Source organism: Phaenicophaeus curvirostris, chromosome 9 (genome assembly GCF_032191515.1).
Source record: "Phaenicophaeus curvirostris isolate KB17595 chromosome 9, BPBGC_Pcur_1.0, whole genome shotgun sequence".
Taxonomy (NCBI): Eukaryota; Metazoa; Chordata; class Aves; order Cuculiformes; family Cuculidae; genus Phaenicophaeus; species Phaenicophaeus curvirostris.
This window is the reverse complement of record NC_091400.1, coordinates 14,284,958-14,305,299: the sequence shown is the minus strand read 5'-3', so window position 1 is coordinate 14,305,299 and position 20,342 is coordinate 14,284,958. Positions and strand designations below refer to the sequence as shown.

At 36.2% G+C, this 20,342-nt stretch overlaps 1 protein-coding gene across 5 annotated transcripts in view; it reads left to right on the top strand.

Annotated features, from left to right (window-relative positions):
• DNTT (DNA nucleotidylexotransferase) overlaps positions 1 to 20,342 on the top strand; it is a 154,878-nt gene that overhangs the window by 77,378 nt on the left and 57,158 nt on the right. For 4 of the 5 annotated variants that reach the window (XM_069863867.1, XM_069863868.1, XM_069863869.1 and 1 more), the window contains 4 exons: positions 1,364 to 1,538; positions 7,644 to 7,769; positions 18,292 to 18,462; positions 19,634 to 19,705. In XM_069863867.1, coding sequence (XP_069719968.1) covers positions 1,364 to 1,538; positions 7,644 to 7,769; positions 18,292 to 18,462; positions 19,634 to 19,705 — 544 coding nt within the window. The remainder of the gene's footprint in view (positions 1 to 1,363; positions 1,539 to 7,643; positions 7,770 to 18,291; positions 18,463 to 19,633; positions 19,706 to 20,342) is intronic. The other variant, XM_069863870.1, reaches the window with a different exon arrangement.

The window sequence follows — 20,342 nt, the reverse complement described above, 5'->3', positions numbered from 1 at the left end:
ACCAACTACATCTATCAGTGGTACCTGGTTGGACCAGTTGATGCCTTAACTTCTCAAGGTGTTATAGAAAGGCTGTAAAGCAATATGTCAGGTCCATTTTAAATTTACTGTATATGCATAAGGGCTGTCACCAACATTGGGTAGCAGGAGGTTACAGAGGCTTACAAATGGAGGCGGCTGCCATCAGGATGATTTATGTTCCAATTCTAGGCTTATTTCTATAAGAACTAAGTCAAATAATGACACTACCTGTCTGTGCCTTTCCTTCAAGAAATTTAGGAATCTGGTGACTGATATCAATTAATGTTGGCATATACTTCAGAGATACTGAGTTCCTACATTTTTCATGAAAATAAAGTTTCCTCCTTTATGTGCTGTTGTCTTTTGTGTGTGACAGCACCCTTGTGGAGTATGTGAGGAGGGGGAACACTAGGAATTGCTCAAAATTTCCTACCGTTTTAGTAGATTTCTAAACTTTCTGAGGAGAATCAGCAGGCCAGGTAGAAATTTACAGGTCATCCTAAATATGTATGTAATTTTTCTCTTGAAATCTAACCTTGCCCCTGTCCATTATTTTCCTATAGAAGGTGCAGAACTGTGGGTTTTTAATCATGAAGTACTGTGGGATTCTTTCCAATGTTATTTTAGTACACCAACCCTAACGTAGTGTAATAACCTTTGTGCTACCACATTTTTTAAGTGAAGTACACCGTATAACCTATTGGCCAATAACTCAATCTGTAAATTTTATGTTACAAAATTGATATCTTAGTTTAGTTAAGAGGCTGGCCTCTTAGTAGCAAGGAAGTGGTCTTTGAATGGAGTGCATAATTAGTAAATCTTAAGTCATGAACATTTGAGAATGCCATATGAAAAAAGCTTAATATAAATACAGAAAAAGTTAAATTTTTAAAAAGATATTACTAGTTGCAAAGGTTTAAAGAATAATTGTTAACAGACTTTTTAATAGTGTAAAGCATTCATTCATCGATCAGGAATGTTGAGAAGGTGTCATAAAGCAGGCTTTTCATTATGGTACTGCTTGTGCAAGCCAAATATCTTCAGAGCTGCAAAAAAAAGTGTGTAATAGGTTAGTGTCTTACGGAAGGAAAATGATACTGAAAGGGAGAAAATACTGCACTTACAGGAGCCGTCAGGCTAAAGTCTTTCCTCAAAGCAGATTCAGTGACTGGAAGAGATAGACTGTGATATGAAAATGCAACTGCTTCCCACAAACTAACGTACAATAAATACTACAATTTTTAGGAAGTGCATGGTAAGTAAAAATGGAAATAGTGACTCTGTCTTTGTACAGTTGGGTTCAGGATAAAAATAAAACCCCTATTTGTGTACTTCTTGTCAGTGAGTCTGTCACTCATATTGTGGCTGAGAACAACTCTTACCCGGAGGTGCTGGACTGGCTGAGAGGACAGTCTGTTGGTGACATCTCCAGGTTTGAATTGCTGGATATCTCCTGGTTCACTGCCTGCATGGAAGCAGGAAGACCAGTTGATGCAGAAACGAAGTATCGTCTCATGGTAAGAAAGGTCCTTTAGTGCAAATCCAATAACAATCAAAACAAATGACTGTGATTTTTTTTTTCCCTAAGAACATGGATACACTTGTTGTGATATAACTTCTGAATTTAAAAACTATTTTCCCCTGAAATTTACATGAGTAACTGAGACAGTTTTAACAGATTAAAAAGACCTTCCATACTTTCTATGTAAGTGTTTGGTAATGCTAGGTCACTAAAAGATAACATAGATCTTTCATGTAAAAAAGGCATGCTATTAAAAGGGAAATAACCATCAATGAAGCGCTTGCTGTTATTGTGGTACTTGTGGTATTTCCACAAAGACTTCAACTTTATGGTAAATGTCTCATTGAGACCAGTGTGTTTTAATGGACTCCTGATGGAATACTTTGCCTCTTCAAAACAATACAAAAATATTAAAACCTCTGCTGTTTGCATTTGATCATCTAACTGCTGGGTCCTTGAAGAACCTGTGAAATAAAGGCTGCTTCAGTCTGTGAACGTGCATTTACAAACTTGGCGCCATCGAGTAAAACTGTGCTAAGAAAAAAAAGATTTAATTATGTTGGATTATCTCTTAGTGGGAGCTGTAAGTCAGAGGATATTGTGAATGGCAGACTGATTTGGTGAATGGTATTTGGTGAATGATGACTTGTTTTCCTCTGATCTATACCTGTCAAGATAACGTGTTAATTTCTTAAATGGGAGCCTAGTGTGAAAGGGTAGTATTCAATAACCCCAGTACAGGCTGGAAACGGTGAGGGTGTGGTGAGGATGCCTGGGCATGCTGTGCTCTGTGTGATAACAGTGTGTGCTGCTGGGCCATGAAATAGACCCTGCATTGTGGCCTGATGAATCTATTCCCTTGTTCTACATACCCTCCAGTCTCACAGTGATGGATATAACATGCACTGGTGAAGAAATTAATTCGTACATCAAGAGAATTACAAGTCTGATCTAAAGCTCTCTCAAATGATGAATTCCTGCTGATTTCTGAGGGTCTGGATTAGGCTCTGTGTGACCCGTGACCTCAACGCAAAATGGAAAATGTGTAAACACTGGGAACATGGCAGGATCCACAGTGCATACCTTCCTGTGAGACAGAGGATGCCTGAATATTTAATAGCAGTAATGTTTGCTGCTTCTTCATCCTCGTATTTAGATTATGAAGGAAGATTCATAAATACCACCTTTCTCCAAGAAAAACTGCAGCTCTAGATTTTTTTTTTCAGTCATCTTCCATTGCCAGAAACTATTTTCCAAGATTTTAGATGCAAGAATTACTGTTTAATAACACTCAGGGAGGAGGGGGAAGTGGGTACAGCAGATGGAGCTGTCACTCTCAGACTCAACATAATTCCATGACAGAATATGAATTTATATTTGCAATTCCTCCAATGAAGTACTTGTGCAGCATATTTATGTTATTTTCAGTGAAACTGCTAGGGGGAGAATAGACCAAAGAAATTAGTGCAAACCAGAAAAAACCTGGAAACATTGTAACTGCTGCATTATTTAATCTCACAGGCAAATAAGCCATAAATACTGGGAATGCAAAAAAGTTCTCTAAACAATAAATAAATAAAAAATGTGAACAGAACACTGTGAATTTTGCTGAGTTTCATGCCAGGATTAGATGTAAACCAAATTAACTTTTATGTATATTCCTAATTTCAGTAGTGCGTTAAACCATACAGATTTAGATATCTCAGAAAATATCTTTTCATAGATTTTTTTTTCCTTTGCAAAGCAAGAAATGCCTTGTCTTTCTCAAAAACATCACCAATGATACTGAAACTTACCTTCTTTTTTTTCCTCTAATCAAAAAGCAGACTACTGCAAGAGGAATTGCCTTAGTTTTCTTTATATTTTATAGAAAGACCTGCTCTGAAAAAGGTAGCAGCACTGTCAAGAGATCATTATTATACTTTGAGATTGGCTCTGCAAGTAAGAGCTTCTGATTTTATTGCAACATAAAGATTTCATGCTAATAAATGTAGAGTGCAATAAGCAGGCCAGTGAAAGATATACTGTTAACTTTAAAGGCTTTAATTACATAGCGGCTCTAAAATAATAAACAATTTTGTAAAGCAGACAAGGAAGGAAGTAAAAGGATTCTAGAAGTTCAGCAAATCTAAAAATAATTTTATTGTTGCGGTGTCACTGTGATTTCTTTTTTCTGCCTTGAGAAATGAGGAAGTTTGAAGTAGAGCTTAATTTTCTTTTTAACTACCAGACTGAAATCGTACATAATGTAATTTAATTGGAATTTCACTGAAGACAAATTTGGTCCATTATATCAGTGTTGTAAAATGCTAAATGAAAGTGAGTTAACGAACCTTGAACTCAGTCTACATCATGAAGATGATGAGGTAAAAGGAATGGATTGCAGTGGGGCAGTGAGTGAAGTCTCATCTGCATGTAGGTTAGTGGTTAATATCAATAGCAGTAAGATTCCATCTTTCATATCTTACAGTGCCCTGTTTGGAAGGTTGTTATTCAGGACATTTGTTTTAAAATATTACTAAAATGAAATGTCTTTCTCCATGCAAAACAAGGGGAATAAAGTCAGAGTTACAGACCAATAGCTAACATATTAATTAGGGTTGTCACTGAAGTACACCTTTCTGTGGTTGCAAAAGGTCTGAGGGATGCTCTGATGTTAGTGATTTATAGTGTGTGAAAGGTTGGGTAACCAGATCTAAGCTGGCATGAATTCCTACTGATTAATTCTGTAACAGTTGATTTTTATAGTTAATAGGCATAATTTAATTTCATAGGCTATGGAAGTATGGTAGACAAACACACACTTTAAAGGAAATAACAATATTTTTCTGGCAAAGAAATGCCTTTGTCCAGAAACACCTTCCCCACCACAAGCAGATGGATATTCTGGTCAGAATGTGGACATTAATACATATACAAGGGCATGCCCATATGCTAGAAAGTTCTTGGGTAATGGAAATGAAAGAGGCAGTGAGGTTTCAGAGGTGTAAAAAGAAAGGAAGAAAATAAGTGAGTTGATATCCTCAGCAGCTTTAGGAACTGTTCCGTGACTGCCCCTCTACTGCCTCTTCCTCAGACAGAAGCTAAAATTTGTTAGTTATATTTTTGGAAAGGGAAAAAGATTTATTTCCTTGAACAAAGGATTTCCCTCCAAATTAAGAAAAGGAAGTAGCATGTTTTCAGATCCACTGCCATATTATGTGTCAGGCAACTCATATTTAATGTTTTCTGGCCTATCTCACACTGTTGCCTCATGAAGGAGGGAGTCTTTATCTAATGGAAGAGAACCTTCATACTGACAGTCAGAATTTCCCAGAAAATAAAATGAAATTTATGAAGAAGAAGGCATCCAGTTTATAAAATGCTGGATATCAGCAGACTGTATTATTTGATCAATGCTGTCTGGACTTTACAGAGCTGCTGCCTGTTGACTAATGTGGCCTGACAGTCTCTTGTATCTGCTCACCTTTTTCACTGCTGCTTCATTTTTATTCTTTGTTATTTCCCTATATGCTTATACTTCTTTGTGCATTAAAAAAATAGTTTGACAAAGAGCAAAGTAGTCCTCTATGTGATTAATTTTGCAACCAAGCCTCTGCTGTACAAACTGATGGTAGTAACACAGGCTGATTTTCCTGCTTATGCCACGTGGAAAATGTCAATGTGAAGGAGTGGCAGTGATATTCAATGTTACTCCAGCCTGTATGTGGGGTACAAACTCTGACTAGCTCTAGCAATCAAGTAGCTTACACATCTGAGTATTTTTCAGTGATTGCCCTGTGCAGTGTACCATAAGTTCATTTTAATATAGTGGAGTTATTTGCAAAACTAGGAATTTTAATGCTTACATTTTTCTCATACCCGTAGTTGTTTCTTCCTAATACTATAAATGATTTTGTGGTAATGTGAGTTTCCAGGATTGCTTGTTCTACACTGTAATTGCTACTGGATGAAACTTTAGGTTTCTCCCATAATCCGTACAAATGGTTTTATCCCATCTGGTCTTCCCACCAAAAAGCAATATCAATCCTGTTCTTATGTGTGGGTGGTGATAGATCATCTCTGTAGTTCTCATGCAGGCATCATAATATTCCATAAAAATCAGGCTATAGTAATTATCGTTCGCTAGACATTTTCGCTACTGATTTCTAGCCAAAGTTTCTTCTGTTATATATAATCAAGTCCTCGTAATTAAAAGCATAACTATTACTGATTAAGAAAAATGCTTAAATATCTCTGCTAAGGCAGGAAAGGACATTTATATGTCAGTCTATCAATGTATTGAACACATAAAATTTCTGTGTTAATTTGCTCTCATCCTTAATGCCAGGTAATACTACATGTGGCTCTTGTTCTTTGTGTGTCTATATCCTAATGAAGATAATAGCTTATTATATGTTCCATTCAGTAATGTTCTGTTTGTTCACAGTCTTTGCAGCTGGCACTATCATTTCAAGCAGTATATTAGTGGTAATCAATCATAGTTTATATGATTTAAAATCAGTTTTAAAGTATAATTCATAAATGTGTGTGAAAGTGGATGAGTTGTGCTGTTGATCCTGCTGAATCCCATTTTGGTTATTCCCAAGAGTGGTCTTGCATGTAAAATAGCTTCCTTCCTTTCACTGTATACTATGAAAACTGCCATATAATTCACCACTCTTTCAGCTGTGCAAGCAAATGCCTTTGCAGTGTGTGCGTAAATACTGTTATTTAACTACTCTGTATCAAATACAAAGGCAATTTAGCATGAAATTATATGAGGGTGTGTGTTTGTGAAGGCACATACACATATTTATAGGTTTGCCTAGCACAGATGCTAGCTTTATGTCTGCATGTCTTTGGACACATGGAAGAAAGGGCTCATCATTCCATTACTGGGATGAAAGTTTCCTCCATGTATCTTTGTTGAACCTTTTTCCCTGTGGCGTTTGGCTAGCACACTGCAATATGGTTTTTTGACAGACCTGCCAAATGTTTTCAGAAAAAATGACAAATAGCAAAAAAGTACAGGAAAATGTTGAGAATATTTTCAGTGTTTCCAAATATTTTGGATTTGGGCACTTCTAGTGGAAGCAAAGGAATTGAAGTTCTGGGTACATAAAATAGCAGAAAAGCTTGTGCTAATTTTTTCCAGTTGCTCAGTGTTCAGGACTCTCGCATGTTGAGAACTCATGCTCAGGATTCTCTTTTCTAGTGGGGACACGACTCTGTATCTTGCCTTTCAGGAGAAGGGATGGGTTGCCCACAGACATTTTTGTTGATTCTGTCAGTTTTGCATGGTGCAGAACTGGGCAAAAAGTGAATAAGCGTGGAGGTAGCCTGATGTTTGGGAAACTCCCATTTGAGATTTGGCACCTGTCTCCTTTTCCTTGCTCCAGTGAGCACCTAAAAATGGTGTCTGAATTGGATTATGTATGGAAGGGGTTTAGTGAGAAATTGCGTCATAAGGTGAACACTGGCTGTTGGATAAAAAGATGGAAATTACTCTTTTGTGGCTATTTGTAAACGTTTCCTTTGCTTTATCATGACCCCAAATCGGAACATTTGGTGTAATGAATTAAATAGAAAGCAAAAAAAACTTCTTCATTTTACCTGGAAGAGGAGGGGAAAATTTATTTTAAAGCCATACGTTTTTCTTCCACCATTGAACTTATCTACAGATCAAAAATGTCAGTTATTTGAGAACTTCTATTTGTTTTTTTTTCCCCCCTGAATCATGAAGTGTTTTCTTTCAAGCATATTGACTCTTAAAGCTTTGTAGTTTTTCAATCTTACTGCAATAATAAGAGGAGTAGTAGAAGAAACTCGCCATGTAGGGAGATATATTCTTTTAAAATGACAGTGCCATTGAAAATCCCCTGCAAAAACTTCCTGAAGGCAATGAAAAATTCCAGTAATCACCAGGTAAACTGGTATTGTCAATGCAGCCAATGTGAAATTAAATGCTTTTTCTAAGACGGTGGTAGGAGCATTATTCTCTTACCTCTCTTTAAAGGTACATATTTTAGGCTGATGAAATGTATTTTTATTATTTCAAGCTATTTTACAGGTCACCAACCCTTCTTTCTTTCTTTCCTTTTTTTTTTCTTCTTGTTAGGAAAAAGATCGCGCTCCTCCTTTGAATACACCTGAATCAGAAGTGCCATTATTTAATGCAAGCAAAGTATCTCAGTATTCTTGTCAAAGGAAGACAACTTTAAATAACTACAACAAGAAATTCACGGTAATACTTTTTCTATCCATGAAATAAAACCTAACATAAGTAAAATAATTAATACAGTAGTTGCATCAATATTTTCTGTAGCACCCTTATCAAATTCATGAGTTAAATAGGCAGCACAATTATAACAATTTAAAAAAGTTATAAATCTGCCATACTTAAAATTGAGTGCAAGCTTAATTACATCTTTCAAGTGTTGCTGATAGCTTAACACAGTGGGTCTTTAAATATATTAATAGCTTGTAAGCATGTGAATTTTTAAAACAAATGATAGAATAACATTCTGAAAATGTCTTTTAGCCTTTCATCACAGTCTTATTTGACAAGTTGGAAGTCATGATAAGAAAAAGTTTGGTTTGAGTCTGTCCAAACTGTCCATGGTTGCTGTGCTGCTTTCTGTTTTGCTTAGGTGTTCAGTTCTTCAAAGTGTGGTTGTAACTAAGCAATTATGAAAATGAGAAGCTTACAAAAGATTGTGGAATCAATGTAACTACTTTAATATGACCCCAAACCCCCCTTAAATTGTCTACTTAAATAGAACTCCTAGAGACACTCATATTTCTTATTTAATCCTCATAACAGTACACAGTACAGCGAGTATGAAGAGCCCGAGTCATCAGTTCTAAATGCCCCTTTACTGGGGAATGACTCCTCTTGGCTGGTTGTGGATACAGTGACAACTGTTCAATAGGAAACACTTGATGCAGAGCTCTAATGTAGTGTAGTTTGAGTATATCTGACATAGTTATATTCATATGTTTCAACTATAACATGAAACACCTCCTTGTCTACCTAAAATTTTATTATTTATTTTGTTATAATTTTTATGCTCATTCTCTGTGTGTGTACCTATAAATGCACATAAATCTTCCAAATAAATATTATATGTGAGATCCATATTAAAAAAGAATAACAGATACCAGTAATTTGAGAATAATTAAAAACCCCCAAACATTTACAAGATAAATACTAAAGCCTCTGGGAATTCAGAACTAAAGATAAACCTAAAAGCAACTCCAAAATGTTTTGATCTGGGAATGCACAGTTAAAAATTAAACAAACTAAATTTTTCCTTGTAGTGATGCTTTGAAATAATAAACAATTATCCTAGTTATATAATAGTGCTTATGGTACTCAAGTAGGTTAAAACATTTGCTTATTTAAAAGATTTTTTTGAGCAACCTGATGGGAATTGAGTTTCATCTTTGCTTTGAGCCTGAGGCTGGACTAGAGATCTCTTGAGGTCTCTCTCAGCCCCAGTGATTCCAACATTCCTGAAACTACTTTTTTTGAAATGGGTACCATGCCCTACCTCCTGGTAGAAAAACAAAGCTGTGAATGTTACCATTTAACCTCCTGAAAGCAGTCATTCTTTTTCACTGTTTACAAATATCAAAAACACTCTGCTGTTAGGGAAGATATCAGACCAAACACAGTGTGACCCAAAGATTCTGTAAAACACCTTCCTTCTTGGAGAAATAGAAAGTACATGCCTTAGTTCAATGATTTCTGAAAACAGTGGAGTGTGGGAGTCTGTCTCTTTGTTGAATTTTCCGTAGCAGGACATTTTGTCAGTCATTCTCAAGATAAATTTAAAAGTAATTGTGATGGATTATGACAAAGTAGAATGGCTAACCCTAGCAGGCACGAAGTTGTTGTTGATTTTCAATTATCATTAATACTTTAATCGCAGAAATGTCTAGAATAAGGTAGTTCCCTTTTTAATGATACCTTTAAAATTGTTTTAATTTTGAAATATTGATTATCTTTATTTGTAAATGCACACAGTATTTTTCCATTTTCAGAGTCTGAGTGCTATAAATCTACTGAATATATAGTTCATTTTCTAGCTGCTGAATTCCTGAATTTAATCCAAGATTCAGTTCAAATGAAAACTATGACAGCAGCAGCATATTCATTGAGTGATTTCTGTTATACCTGTTTCACAGAGAGACAGTCTCTAAATTATTTTGAGGTTTCTCATTGCAGCAGTCTTAATGTCAGAGTACAACTTGTATTTGATAAATTAATTTACGTGACATATTAGAAGTAGGGCAGTTTAATGACTGAAGCACTGAGACTCCCTTTTGTTATCTTATATATCAAACATTTCTGAGTCTGCGTAGAAATTAGGTTTCGTAGTGACAAAGGTGGCAGTTTTTCATCCTCATACTTTGAGAGTAACTGTTCTGAGTTCGTGTTATATTTCATTTATGGATATGGTACTGAACAAGTTGATAATGCATATAAGTCTGTCTAGCAACTGCATCTTGACAGCTGTAATGTGTGGTGGGTTGACCTTGGCCTGATGCCTGGTGCCCACCAAGACACTTAATCACTCCCCTCTTCAGCAGGACCAAAATATGATGGAAAACCACCTTGTGGGTCAAGACTAAAGGCAATCTAATAAAAGCAAAAGCAAATGCCACATGTGGAAGCAAAGGAAAACAAAATATTTATTCTCTACTTCCTGTCAGCTGATGATGTCCAGCTACTTCCCGGGAAGCAGGCCAGTGCAAAGAACATCAGCATGAGGGCTGCTATGGGGAAAATTAACTCCATCTCAGCCAGACACAAAACATGGTGTAACTCCTTAGGGCTGATGCTCTTCCTCTCACAATGTAAGTCTGCAGAGACAACTGAAGGCTTGGGTGTTTATGCACTGCAAGAGCTGGTCTGTTCCCTAGTGGCCAGCCAGTTAGTCTGCTGAATGCCACAGGAGTCTGATTTTCAGTTTTCATGTTGTTTTGTCAGTTTTGTATTATACCTGTAATTCACGTGATCGGATATAAGTGTTGCAACAGATTTTTTAGTGCGAGCACTTAGCAGATGCACTGAAGCATTGGTGTAATTCACTTGGGCATGCTGTGGGCAGCCAACCATTAAATGACAGATTTTCGTTAGCTCAGTGCTGTATATCCTGAAAATTAGGTCCAAACCATCTTGAATTGTGTGTTGATGATAGTATTTCGTTATAACAACTTTATTGTGTATGCTGAGGTTGTGGTGGTTTAGTACACTAGATGCAGTTTCTGTGTTCAACTGTCCCATGTTTCCTGTCCATTGTTATATCCGGCAAATAACTTACAGAAGGGTGTGCCAAACCAGTTTTACATCACAGAATAATCTACACAAGGGTTGGCAAAGATGGTGCAGATGTGAAGGTTTCATGACTATGTTAAATATGAGGCAAATCCTACAGGTGAGCTTAAGCTGTGCAGATGAGTAAAGTTGTAAAACAAAAGGGCAGATTGCTTCACCAGAAGCTGTATCTTAGCATGTTTCCTTTATGCTTGTCTTTAACATTAATGTTATTACAGAATATAATATTGCAATGTTCTCTGGTTGATTTGTAAATAGCTAGCCATCCTCCTCCTCTCCCATTGGAGATATACACAGGGGAGCTACATTGTGTTTTCATGTGGTAAAATAAATGGACTCATTCTACTGTGCCCGAGAAGGGTTGTTGGATTTGAATATTAAACCACACTGCAATAAAATTCAGAAAGACATTATTCTGTAAGGAAAATACAATTTAATTCTTACAGAAGAAACTAATTAAGTCAGAGGCAATTGGTTCTGTGATTCTGAGGCTTATTGCTAATGCTACTGAATGTTACTCTGCTTTGGCAGTTACTCATAGTAATGAGAAAGTGGATGTTTAGCATGGAAAGATGGCTGGTTTCCTTTCTAATCTGTCAGAGGAAAAGAACCGACTTCCTTTTATTTTTTTCCTCTTCTTTTTTACCTACAGAAACACGTATCAGTTATGCTGGTGTCTCAATCTCCTTGAATCCTGTGTTCAGTTCTGGGCCCCTCACCACAAGAAGGATGTTGAGGCTCTGGAACGAGTCCAGAGAAGAGCAACAAAGCTGGTGAGGGGGCTGGAGAGCAGGTCTTACAAGGAGCGGCTGAGAGAGTTGGGGTTGTTCGGTCTGGAGAAGAGGAGGCTGAGGGGAGACCTCATTGCTCTCTACAGATACCTGAAAGGAGGTTGTAGAGAGGAGGGTGCTGGCCTCTTCTCCCAAGTGACAGGGGACAGGACAAGAGGGAATGGCCTCAAGTTCCACCAGGGGAGGTTTAGGCTGGACATTAGGAAAAAATTCTTCACAGAAAGGGTCATTGGGCACTGGAACAGGCTGCCCAGGGAGGTGGTTGAGTCACCTTCCCTGGAGGTGTTTAAGGCACAGGTGGACAAGGTGCCAAGGGGAATGGTTTCGTGTTTGATAGGAATGGTTGGACTCAATGATCTGTTGGGTCTCTTCCAACCTGGTTATTCTATGATTCTATGATTATTATTCCATTTTAAAACAGACCTTGGGAGAACATCAGCTTTAATTTTATAATGAACTTGGGAGTTCTGTAGGTAGAAAACCACTAACTGAATGCACACCTTTAATGACATGAGTTTTCTTATTGATATAGCTTACTTCAGTAAAAATTCTCTAGATGCTACATCAAAATTGAAATTTTTTAAATGCATGTTAATTGTATACCTGTCCAAAATGAACCAGTGTTTTGGTCTAAGGAAGAAATATATCTTCCTGTTTTTAGTGGAAGTGGGAGGGTGTTCCCTAAAATACAGCCAGAATATAAATGAACCTGTACTTTTTGGCAACTCCAATTTATATGTATACATCAAGTCTATGCTGCTTTCTTTGATTGTATTAATATGTGTAATATATGTTTAACACCTTATGTTTCTTATTACACTGCATGTTTTTATCTAGGTCAATGTTATGTGATTGACACTACCTGCGTTTTTGTCCTTTGTCAGTATACCTTTTCTCACAATTGGCTTGTTTGCATTCATATTACATGGAAACATGTGGAATCTTCTCAAGTGTGCCACTCTTGTTTGTCGTAAGAAATTAACCTAGAGCTATCAGATACTCATTTCTTACAATTGTGTGTATACAAGGACTCTGAGACTTTGCACAGTCTACTATTGCTATTATTCTTTCTCTCAGCTCCTTTGTTTCTCTAGCTAATGTAAGATGATGTGATCCCATCTTTGGACGTGGACAAGCATTGGGCGTTTTAGTTCAGATACTAACAATAAAATGAAAAAAATCAGGTTGAACAAAACTGGATCATTTTATTTATTTGGAAATCACTTTAGCCAATACTGCAAGTTGACTCGAATTGATCTGAAAATGTTTATTTTCTCTCTCTGTGTATAAAAAATGTATTCGTATGCCCTATGTCTCTTCCTATTGATGCATGAGATTAGGATTTACACTGGGAAAAGGGAGCAGAAAATTATTTGAATGGGTTGTTGTTCTAAATCTCTTTAAAATCACTTTGGTCGGTTTTGAATGGACACCAAACAGTGGCAACAGCAATGTGATGAGAACTGGGACCCTCCCTTTGGATTTATGTCTAACTAAATAAACTTCAAGTAGAAAACAGTGATTGAAAGGAAATGCGGTTTAACTCAAATTGCTTTTCTGAGCATAATAATCCTTCAACCAGGCATCACAGAGAATTTTTTTGTTTAGCACACTTTGCCATTTAGTGGATTATGTTCACCTGTACAATTTTTTCATTTGTGCTGCAGTGGCTTTTGCAGGCTCAATTAAGATAGGGCCTTTTTTATAAGAGATGCTGTACAAATACATTGTAAAAGACAATTCAAACCCTGGAGAGTTCATAGCCCTAATAGACAACAAATGAAAGATAGCAAAGGAAACAATGGCAGGGAGGTCTGAAGCAGCCTTCCAAGGTCACACAGCAACAGAGCAGTAGACGTAGGCATGGGAATAAGACGAGCTCCCTGTCCATGAAGCTGAAATGCTTTCTTTACAAACCAGATTAGATATAAAATATTTTCTTGGTAGTATAATATTGGTGATGTCCTTGCAGGATCTCAAATGGAGGTTATTAAAGACTATTTTGCAGGTAGCAATGGAACTGGTCTGATAATCTTGTTGAAACAAGGGTAGTATGAGGTGTAGCTTGAGACCATGAGATGCTTTTTCTTTTCTGAATGTGTGCATTCTTGTACTCTCATAACTCACATTGAAAGTTATTGGGTTAGCTGTTCAGCAGGACAGACTTGCATATCATTATTAATTTTTATTTTTTCCCCTGAAACTCATTGCCATGTATTAGGTGAGAATCTTTCTCTTCATGTGGATGTTAGCATTGTGATTTTTAGTATTTATAATATAATATTTTACTGTGCATTTTTATATGTGCAAGATGCTTACTGGCAACTTTGCTTTGTTAATTATATTTTATGTCATGAGGTCTTAAATAGCAGATACTAAATGAACTTCAAAATTTCTGTCAGTACATCCATCTTCTTCCGTATTTTTAACATAATTCAACAAAATTTTTGTGTAGCTTTGTATCTGACCTGCTGGGATCCATAATTTCATTCCATCCCCAGATTTTTCTGTAGCCTAAGTATCATTAACATAATTTTCCAAAATTCAAGACGTTTGAAAATGTCTTGAAAATTTGCAATAACTGCAAAACTGAGATGTAGCCCAGTTATCTTTCACATTTAATTAGAGCTGCCCCTACAGAATACCCTGGCGATTATGAAATCCCACATTTTGGACATTTCTAGAAAATTAGCATCCTGTTAAATTTTTACCTTTTGGATCGGTAATCTGAGTACTGAACTGATTGATAAAAAGATGGTGAAGTGCTTCATGTAAGAAATGCAAATATTTAGAATGAACGAGGAGTAGGCAACTTGCCTTTTTGAATCATCATAAGTAGATTTCACCAGAGACATAATAGATTGCAAAAGGTTTTTTTCAGCTAATATAGGAGTTCATATACTTCTCCCTCTGGAATGTAATTCAGTATGGGTTATACTACTCAACAGACAGTTTCTTCACTTGGAGATCAATTGCTTTCTTTTCTTAAAGCAGAAAGATTTTATCAAAAAGAGTGTCAAAAGCAATTTTATGTAAAAAGACAGATCTGTAATTAAGTGCAGCATTTGCAAGCAATGTTTTGTACAGGGAATAATGAATATTCAATACCATTTAATTGTTTATTTAAAACAGCATAATGAGCTTTGCAAAGGCAGGAAAACACTGAAAAATGCAAACTAGAATCATAACAATGCTTTGATTATATTTTCTCATTGACTGTCAACACCTTAGCAGTAAAATGCTACATGTGGTTGTCTTTTTCAATAGCAGTGGTGACACAGCTTTTCTGAAAACTGCCCTCCTGCCAGCAGGAAGGGGCTGATACCTCTCTAAAGCAGCAGTGGTGCTGGTATATGAAGGCACATTTATCACGATGGCTGATTATTCAGTGTAGAATACATCTATTTAAATGTGCATGTGAGAGGCCGCCTGTTGGGAGTGAGAAAAAAACATACCTAGACTTTTTGAGCCTCCTAATCAAGAAGATGATTTTGCCACTCTCTGTCATTACTAGGTACTGCTGAGCAGGTGATTAGGAGGAGCGGTTTCTGCCTATGTTTAGTCTGTATAGACTATTTTAACAAGGTAGCAATTATATCTTTTTGGCTCTGTCCACTGATTAATCCTGCTATTGTTAACTGGCATAGAAAATATCTTGCCAGGCACTCCTTTCATGAGTATTCACGTGCACAGAGTGTAAAGATAGGAAAAAGAAAGAAAAAGTAATCATAATTTTGTGAGTGGAACTGTAAACCATGCTTAAAGCAAGAATTAGCTTTTTCTACTACATAATAGAAAAGAATATTTGTAGCTGGTAAACAATAAAAAAAAAAGACTTGGGAGAACATCTAAAAACCCATGACAGAGGAAACATCCGACTCATCACCCCGCTTGTAAAATATATTTCCCCATTTGCTTTGCAGTACTGTGTATGCTGTTTTTCCTTCCATATGAAAACTGGCATGAATTGTTGTTACTTGTAACCTTGAACTGGTATTATGCCGTTTTTCTGCATTAATTGTCTTTCTGAATAGGAAATATAACGTGCATCTGCCTTTAACCAGGTGTGTAATTAAATACAACATAATCTATCAAGCAAATAAATATCTTAACTGTGAAAAAAAAAAGAATAACAGTTGAATAAATCCAATAATTAGCCACTGCAAGAGCTTTAAAGAGAGCAGTAAATAAGCTAAGGTTTAGTGTACTATTTTTGTAATGGAATGCTTTTCTGGTCTGTTTGGTTTTTTTTCCTCAAAGGAATGTTCCCCTTCCCCCCTCAGCCCTCCCTGACCTTTGATCCCTTATACACAAGGGCTGGTCAAATGTAAATAGAGGTAGAAAGTTCCAGGTCAAGAATCTTACTAAACAGCTGTCTATCTCAAGAGGTCTTTCATGAAATATTATGAAAAAATTGCACAGCGGTCCCTAATCAGGGTAATCAGGGTAGTCGATAAATAAATATGCAGGCAAGGGGAAAATTCTTACAGTGAAATGGATAAGCAGTGACTGAGACTTAGAAAGATCAAGGAGTGAAGTTATACTGGTAATACACAGAACAAAGCAAATTATCTTTAGCAAGCCCTAATTAATTATGTTTTATGCATTTTAACATGGTAGTGCAGAGGGAAAAGAAGAAGGAAAGTGAAGTGGTTTTGTTCAGCTAAGTGTACATATTTCTTCTAAAGAAATACTGTCAAACCAATTAAAATTCATATTTTTTATTTGTTAAGCAGAAAGTTTTGCAAATCCTAGCATCAGCAAGCAGAACATTTTCTTGAAGGTTTTGATTAAACCCTTCATTTTGCTTCAATGAGATGCTAGGGTTTATAATCTGAACAACACAATGGTGGTCTGTTTTTCTAGAACTAACCAAACAATGAAGCATCACATGTAAATAAATCTACAGTTAGTGTGAAATGCACATTCAATTTTAAGAAGTTGTTCTATTTTAATGATCTACATAAATGTAGCTCAAGTAAAAATCTTTGTTGTTGTTTAAATGAGACTTTATTGTTTCAGTGCAGGGTGACAAGATGCTGTTCTCTGTTCCACAGATGTAATAAAGGGATGACTTCACTGGATTTGCTGTGATGCCAGTTAGTTGGAACTAACTCCAGTTCACCTGGAGACACTACACATGTAGCATTTAGGATAAGCAAGGCCTGCTGGTTTTCACTTGGCACATTAATGCTAAGATAAAAACCAAACCAAAATCTAAAATTACTTTTCTTTAAACTATATAGTGATACATTTACTTACAAATTATATGAAAGCTGCATCTAAATACTAACAATGATCCCATAATCACTAAGGGCAGGAACACGCTCTTATTTATATTCCTTCCTACTATCCACTGCAGTCATTGTTCTAGGAAGCCGTTTGCTGCTGATAGCTGTATCACAAGTTGTTACTCTTCCTTATTCCAAACCCATTTCTGAACAGACACTTGGACTACAGTTCAGTGAAGTGATAATTCCAGGCAGATGTACACTGACAGCCACCTTTTTTTGTTATTTTGTAATGCCTCTTGGGTCAATGTAGAAACAGGAGTAAGCTGGGAAACAGGAATGGTGTGCAGCAACTAATATAGAGGGGCATATGGCCATTTCAAGCCTGGGATCAAGCTGTTCTTTAGAGACTGTCTGAAGAATAAGAAAAGGGATCTCTGGCAGGAGTGCAGGACACAATGCAGTATGGAAGCTTCACAAAGCTGCCTTGTTTCTGGTGTGTACCTAGCCTGCTCTGTGCCATTAGAATGGTGTACAAGAGCATCCCTAACCTTGAGGTGTGGGATGCATTTTACAGAAACACTTTGAACCTGAAAGTCTTTTCTGGAAATGACACACTCTTAAACATCTCTGAAGACACCACTTAATTTTTCAACTTGAAAATTTTTGAAGTTGTGTGCAAGATTTTGTTAAAAACTCAGATTCCCAGCTGCTGATGAGCTGCAGGCATATGCAAGTTCTTACTTTAAGTTATTCACAAACTTTCTGTGCAACATTTCTCTCCCAAAACATAGTATTTACAATGGGAAACACTTCACTGCTATGCAATCTGTTCCCTGTATTTAATTCCTAAAAATTGCTGCTATTAAGATATATATTGCTGCTATTAATATATATATTCTGGGAGACAGGGAGACTCCCAAGGTGCATAAATTACATGTGGATAGTTTTGGGTTTCTTTTTAAAATGTACTTGTAATCTCCAGGCAGTTTTGAGTGCATTAAACCAAGCCATAAATAGCTGAAGGGCCGTGAAGGAAATGTTTTCCAAAAACTTGTAAAAATGCTACAGATTATGACGTTATTTCACATTGATTTATTATATCTGCACAGAATATGAGACGTCTGTCTCTCAGAAGATTTTAATGTTTCGCTTTATTACAGATCAGAATATTTTCTCAGAATTGCCTCTAAAATGCAACTTTCGTGATAGCTGGAATATTTAAAGTGGCTAGAAAATTATGCTGAATTTTTCTTTTAATGAACTCTATCTTTGAACTCTAGTATAAAGAAATCATTTTTGAATTAGCATACAAAGTAACCTTTTTAAGGCATATACTGAATAGTTCAACCTTTTACTAAACTCTAACTTTTCTACACCTCTTCCATCCCCACTCCCCAGGATGCCTTGGAAATAATGGCTGAAAATTATGAGTTCAAAGAAAATGAAATATTCTGCCTGGAATTTCTGAGAACAGCTTCTGTGCTGAAATTTCTTCCATTTCCCGTAACCAGAATGAAAGACATACAAGGGTTACCCTGCATGGGAGACCGAGTCAGAGATGTGATCGAGGTGAAGTACCTCTGCATTATCTGCCATTTGATTCTTTTGCACATCTACTTTTTGAGGTCACAGAGTGCAGCTTTGGTATTTGTATGTTTTTACGCAACCTTCTGTATTTCCTGTAATAACATTTTATTATCCTTGTTATTAAGAATGCAATGATTTCTGGAAACCTTTTGTAGTAACATAAGGTTCTGTCGTGGAACCCCTGCCCTTAGGAATAAAGGTAATTAATTCATAAATACAAATTAATAAATAATGCAGTATCATCTTTGTATGTAATTTTTAAAGTCTTACTCTGTTTTGGATGTGACAGGTTAATAGTTTCATTCATGTGACCTCTGCCCTTGGCAACATCACTTTGCTCACCTAAATACTATTTTTGCAAACCTGATAAATATTTTAGCACTTTAATGTTAAATCCTATGTTGCTATGAGTTATAGCAGAGCCTTTTATCTAGGTGATGGATGAACTTTACAGTCTTACTGGAGCTTTGAGCTCCCCTGCATTTTCCTTTAAATCTTAGCCTTTTCAGGACCCCACAACTCAGGTGCTGTTATTCCAGCAGGGGGATCAGGGGATCTCAGCTATTTGGAGAGGTCATTCCTGAGTGTTGTGATTCTCTCTGGCTCCTTGTTCGCCTCACCCCATCAGTTAAGAATGTAGTGTCTCAAGTGTTCTTTGTATCTACTGCCTGCTGACTGAGAATTCAGTTATGATTCCACAGAAAATACGATGATTTGGGGGATTTTATTGGTAGGAGGTTTTTTTTGTTTGTTAGTTTTAATCAGAAAGACTGAAGGAACTATACGCTCAAGGAAAAAATATATCTGTCCTTACAATGCTCTTACTTTTAAGAGAAGTAAACTCAACAAAACAATGAAATCTAATTTTCAGGACAACTCATCGATAGCTCATGTAAATAACAGCTTTCTGACTGTGAATTTATGAGCAAATAAGTACTGTGAAATATATTCCATGGTCCTAGTTTCTACTTCATCGTTCAGTAATTTTCTGTCTCAAAAAGGGTTGCAGAATTTTGTCCTAGTGGAATAAAACAGTATGCTTGATAAGGATGCTCTTCATGTTTTTACAGATTGACATGACTTTCTTTTAGATTATTTTATAAATCTAACCATAATCTTGATTTTTTTTTAACTAATGCTTTCCTTTTTATAGGAGGTTATTGAAGAAGGAGAGAGTTCTAGAGCTGAAGAAGTGTTAAATGATGAACGATACAAATCATTTAAGGTAAATCTTTTGAGGTTTGTTGCTGTGGTTTAAAATTGCTTCTATTTTATTCTGTTTAGTTGAGCTTAGGCATAACCATTAATTTTATTATAAAAGAACATCCAATATCAAGTATAAAGAAAGTAAGGTCTTGCATAAAAGGAAAAGGAAAGAGAGAAACTGTAGTAGAATAAGGAATAAAGGTAAAATCAGTTACCTTTCTAGTTAATGTAAGGCATACATAGTTAAGCTTGAACTGAGTCTTTTCCCTGCAAAGTAATGTAATGCATACTCTTTGCTGTAAGTTTAACCCATTGTTTGGTATATTTTTCCCCTCAGTTGATTATCTTTATAACACTACACGATCCTAATCTGATATTAGGAAAATACCAGGTGAAGAAGATGACTCATCTATGTCAATTCTCTTTTTGTGTGAGGCAGAAGGAAGAGGACTTGAGATATTTATTTGTTAGGCAGATTGTAGGTTGAGAGTCATGGTAGAACTTCTTTCTAGTTATGGGGAATCTAAAAAACATACATACTGCAATTTCCATTTGTTAAGTTGTGAGTGAATTCTCCATTGGAAATATATACACCAGAAAAATATTTTTTTCAATTTTGTCTGCAATTTTAGTCTCTAGAAATAATCTGTTCGCGC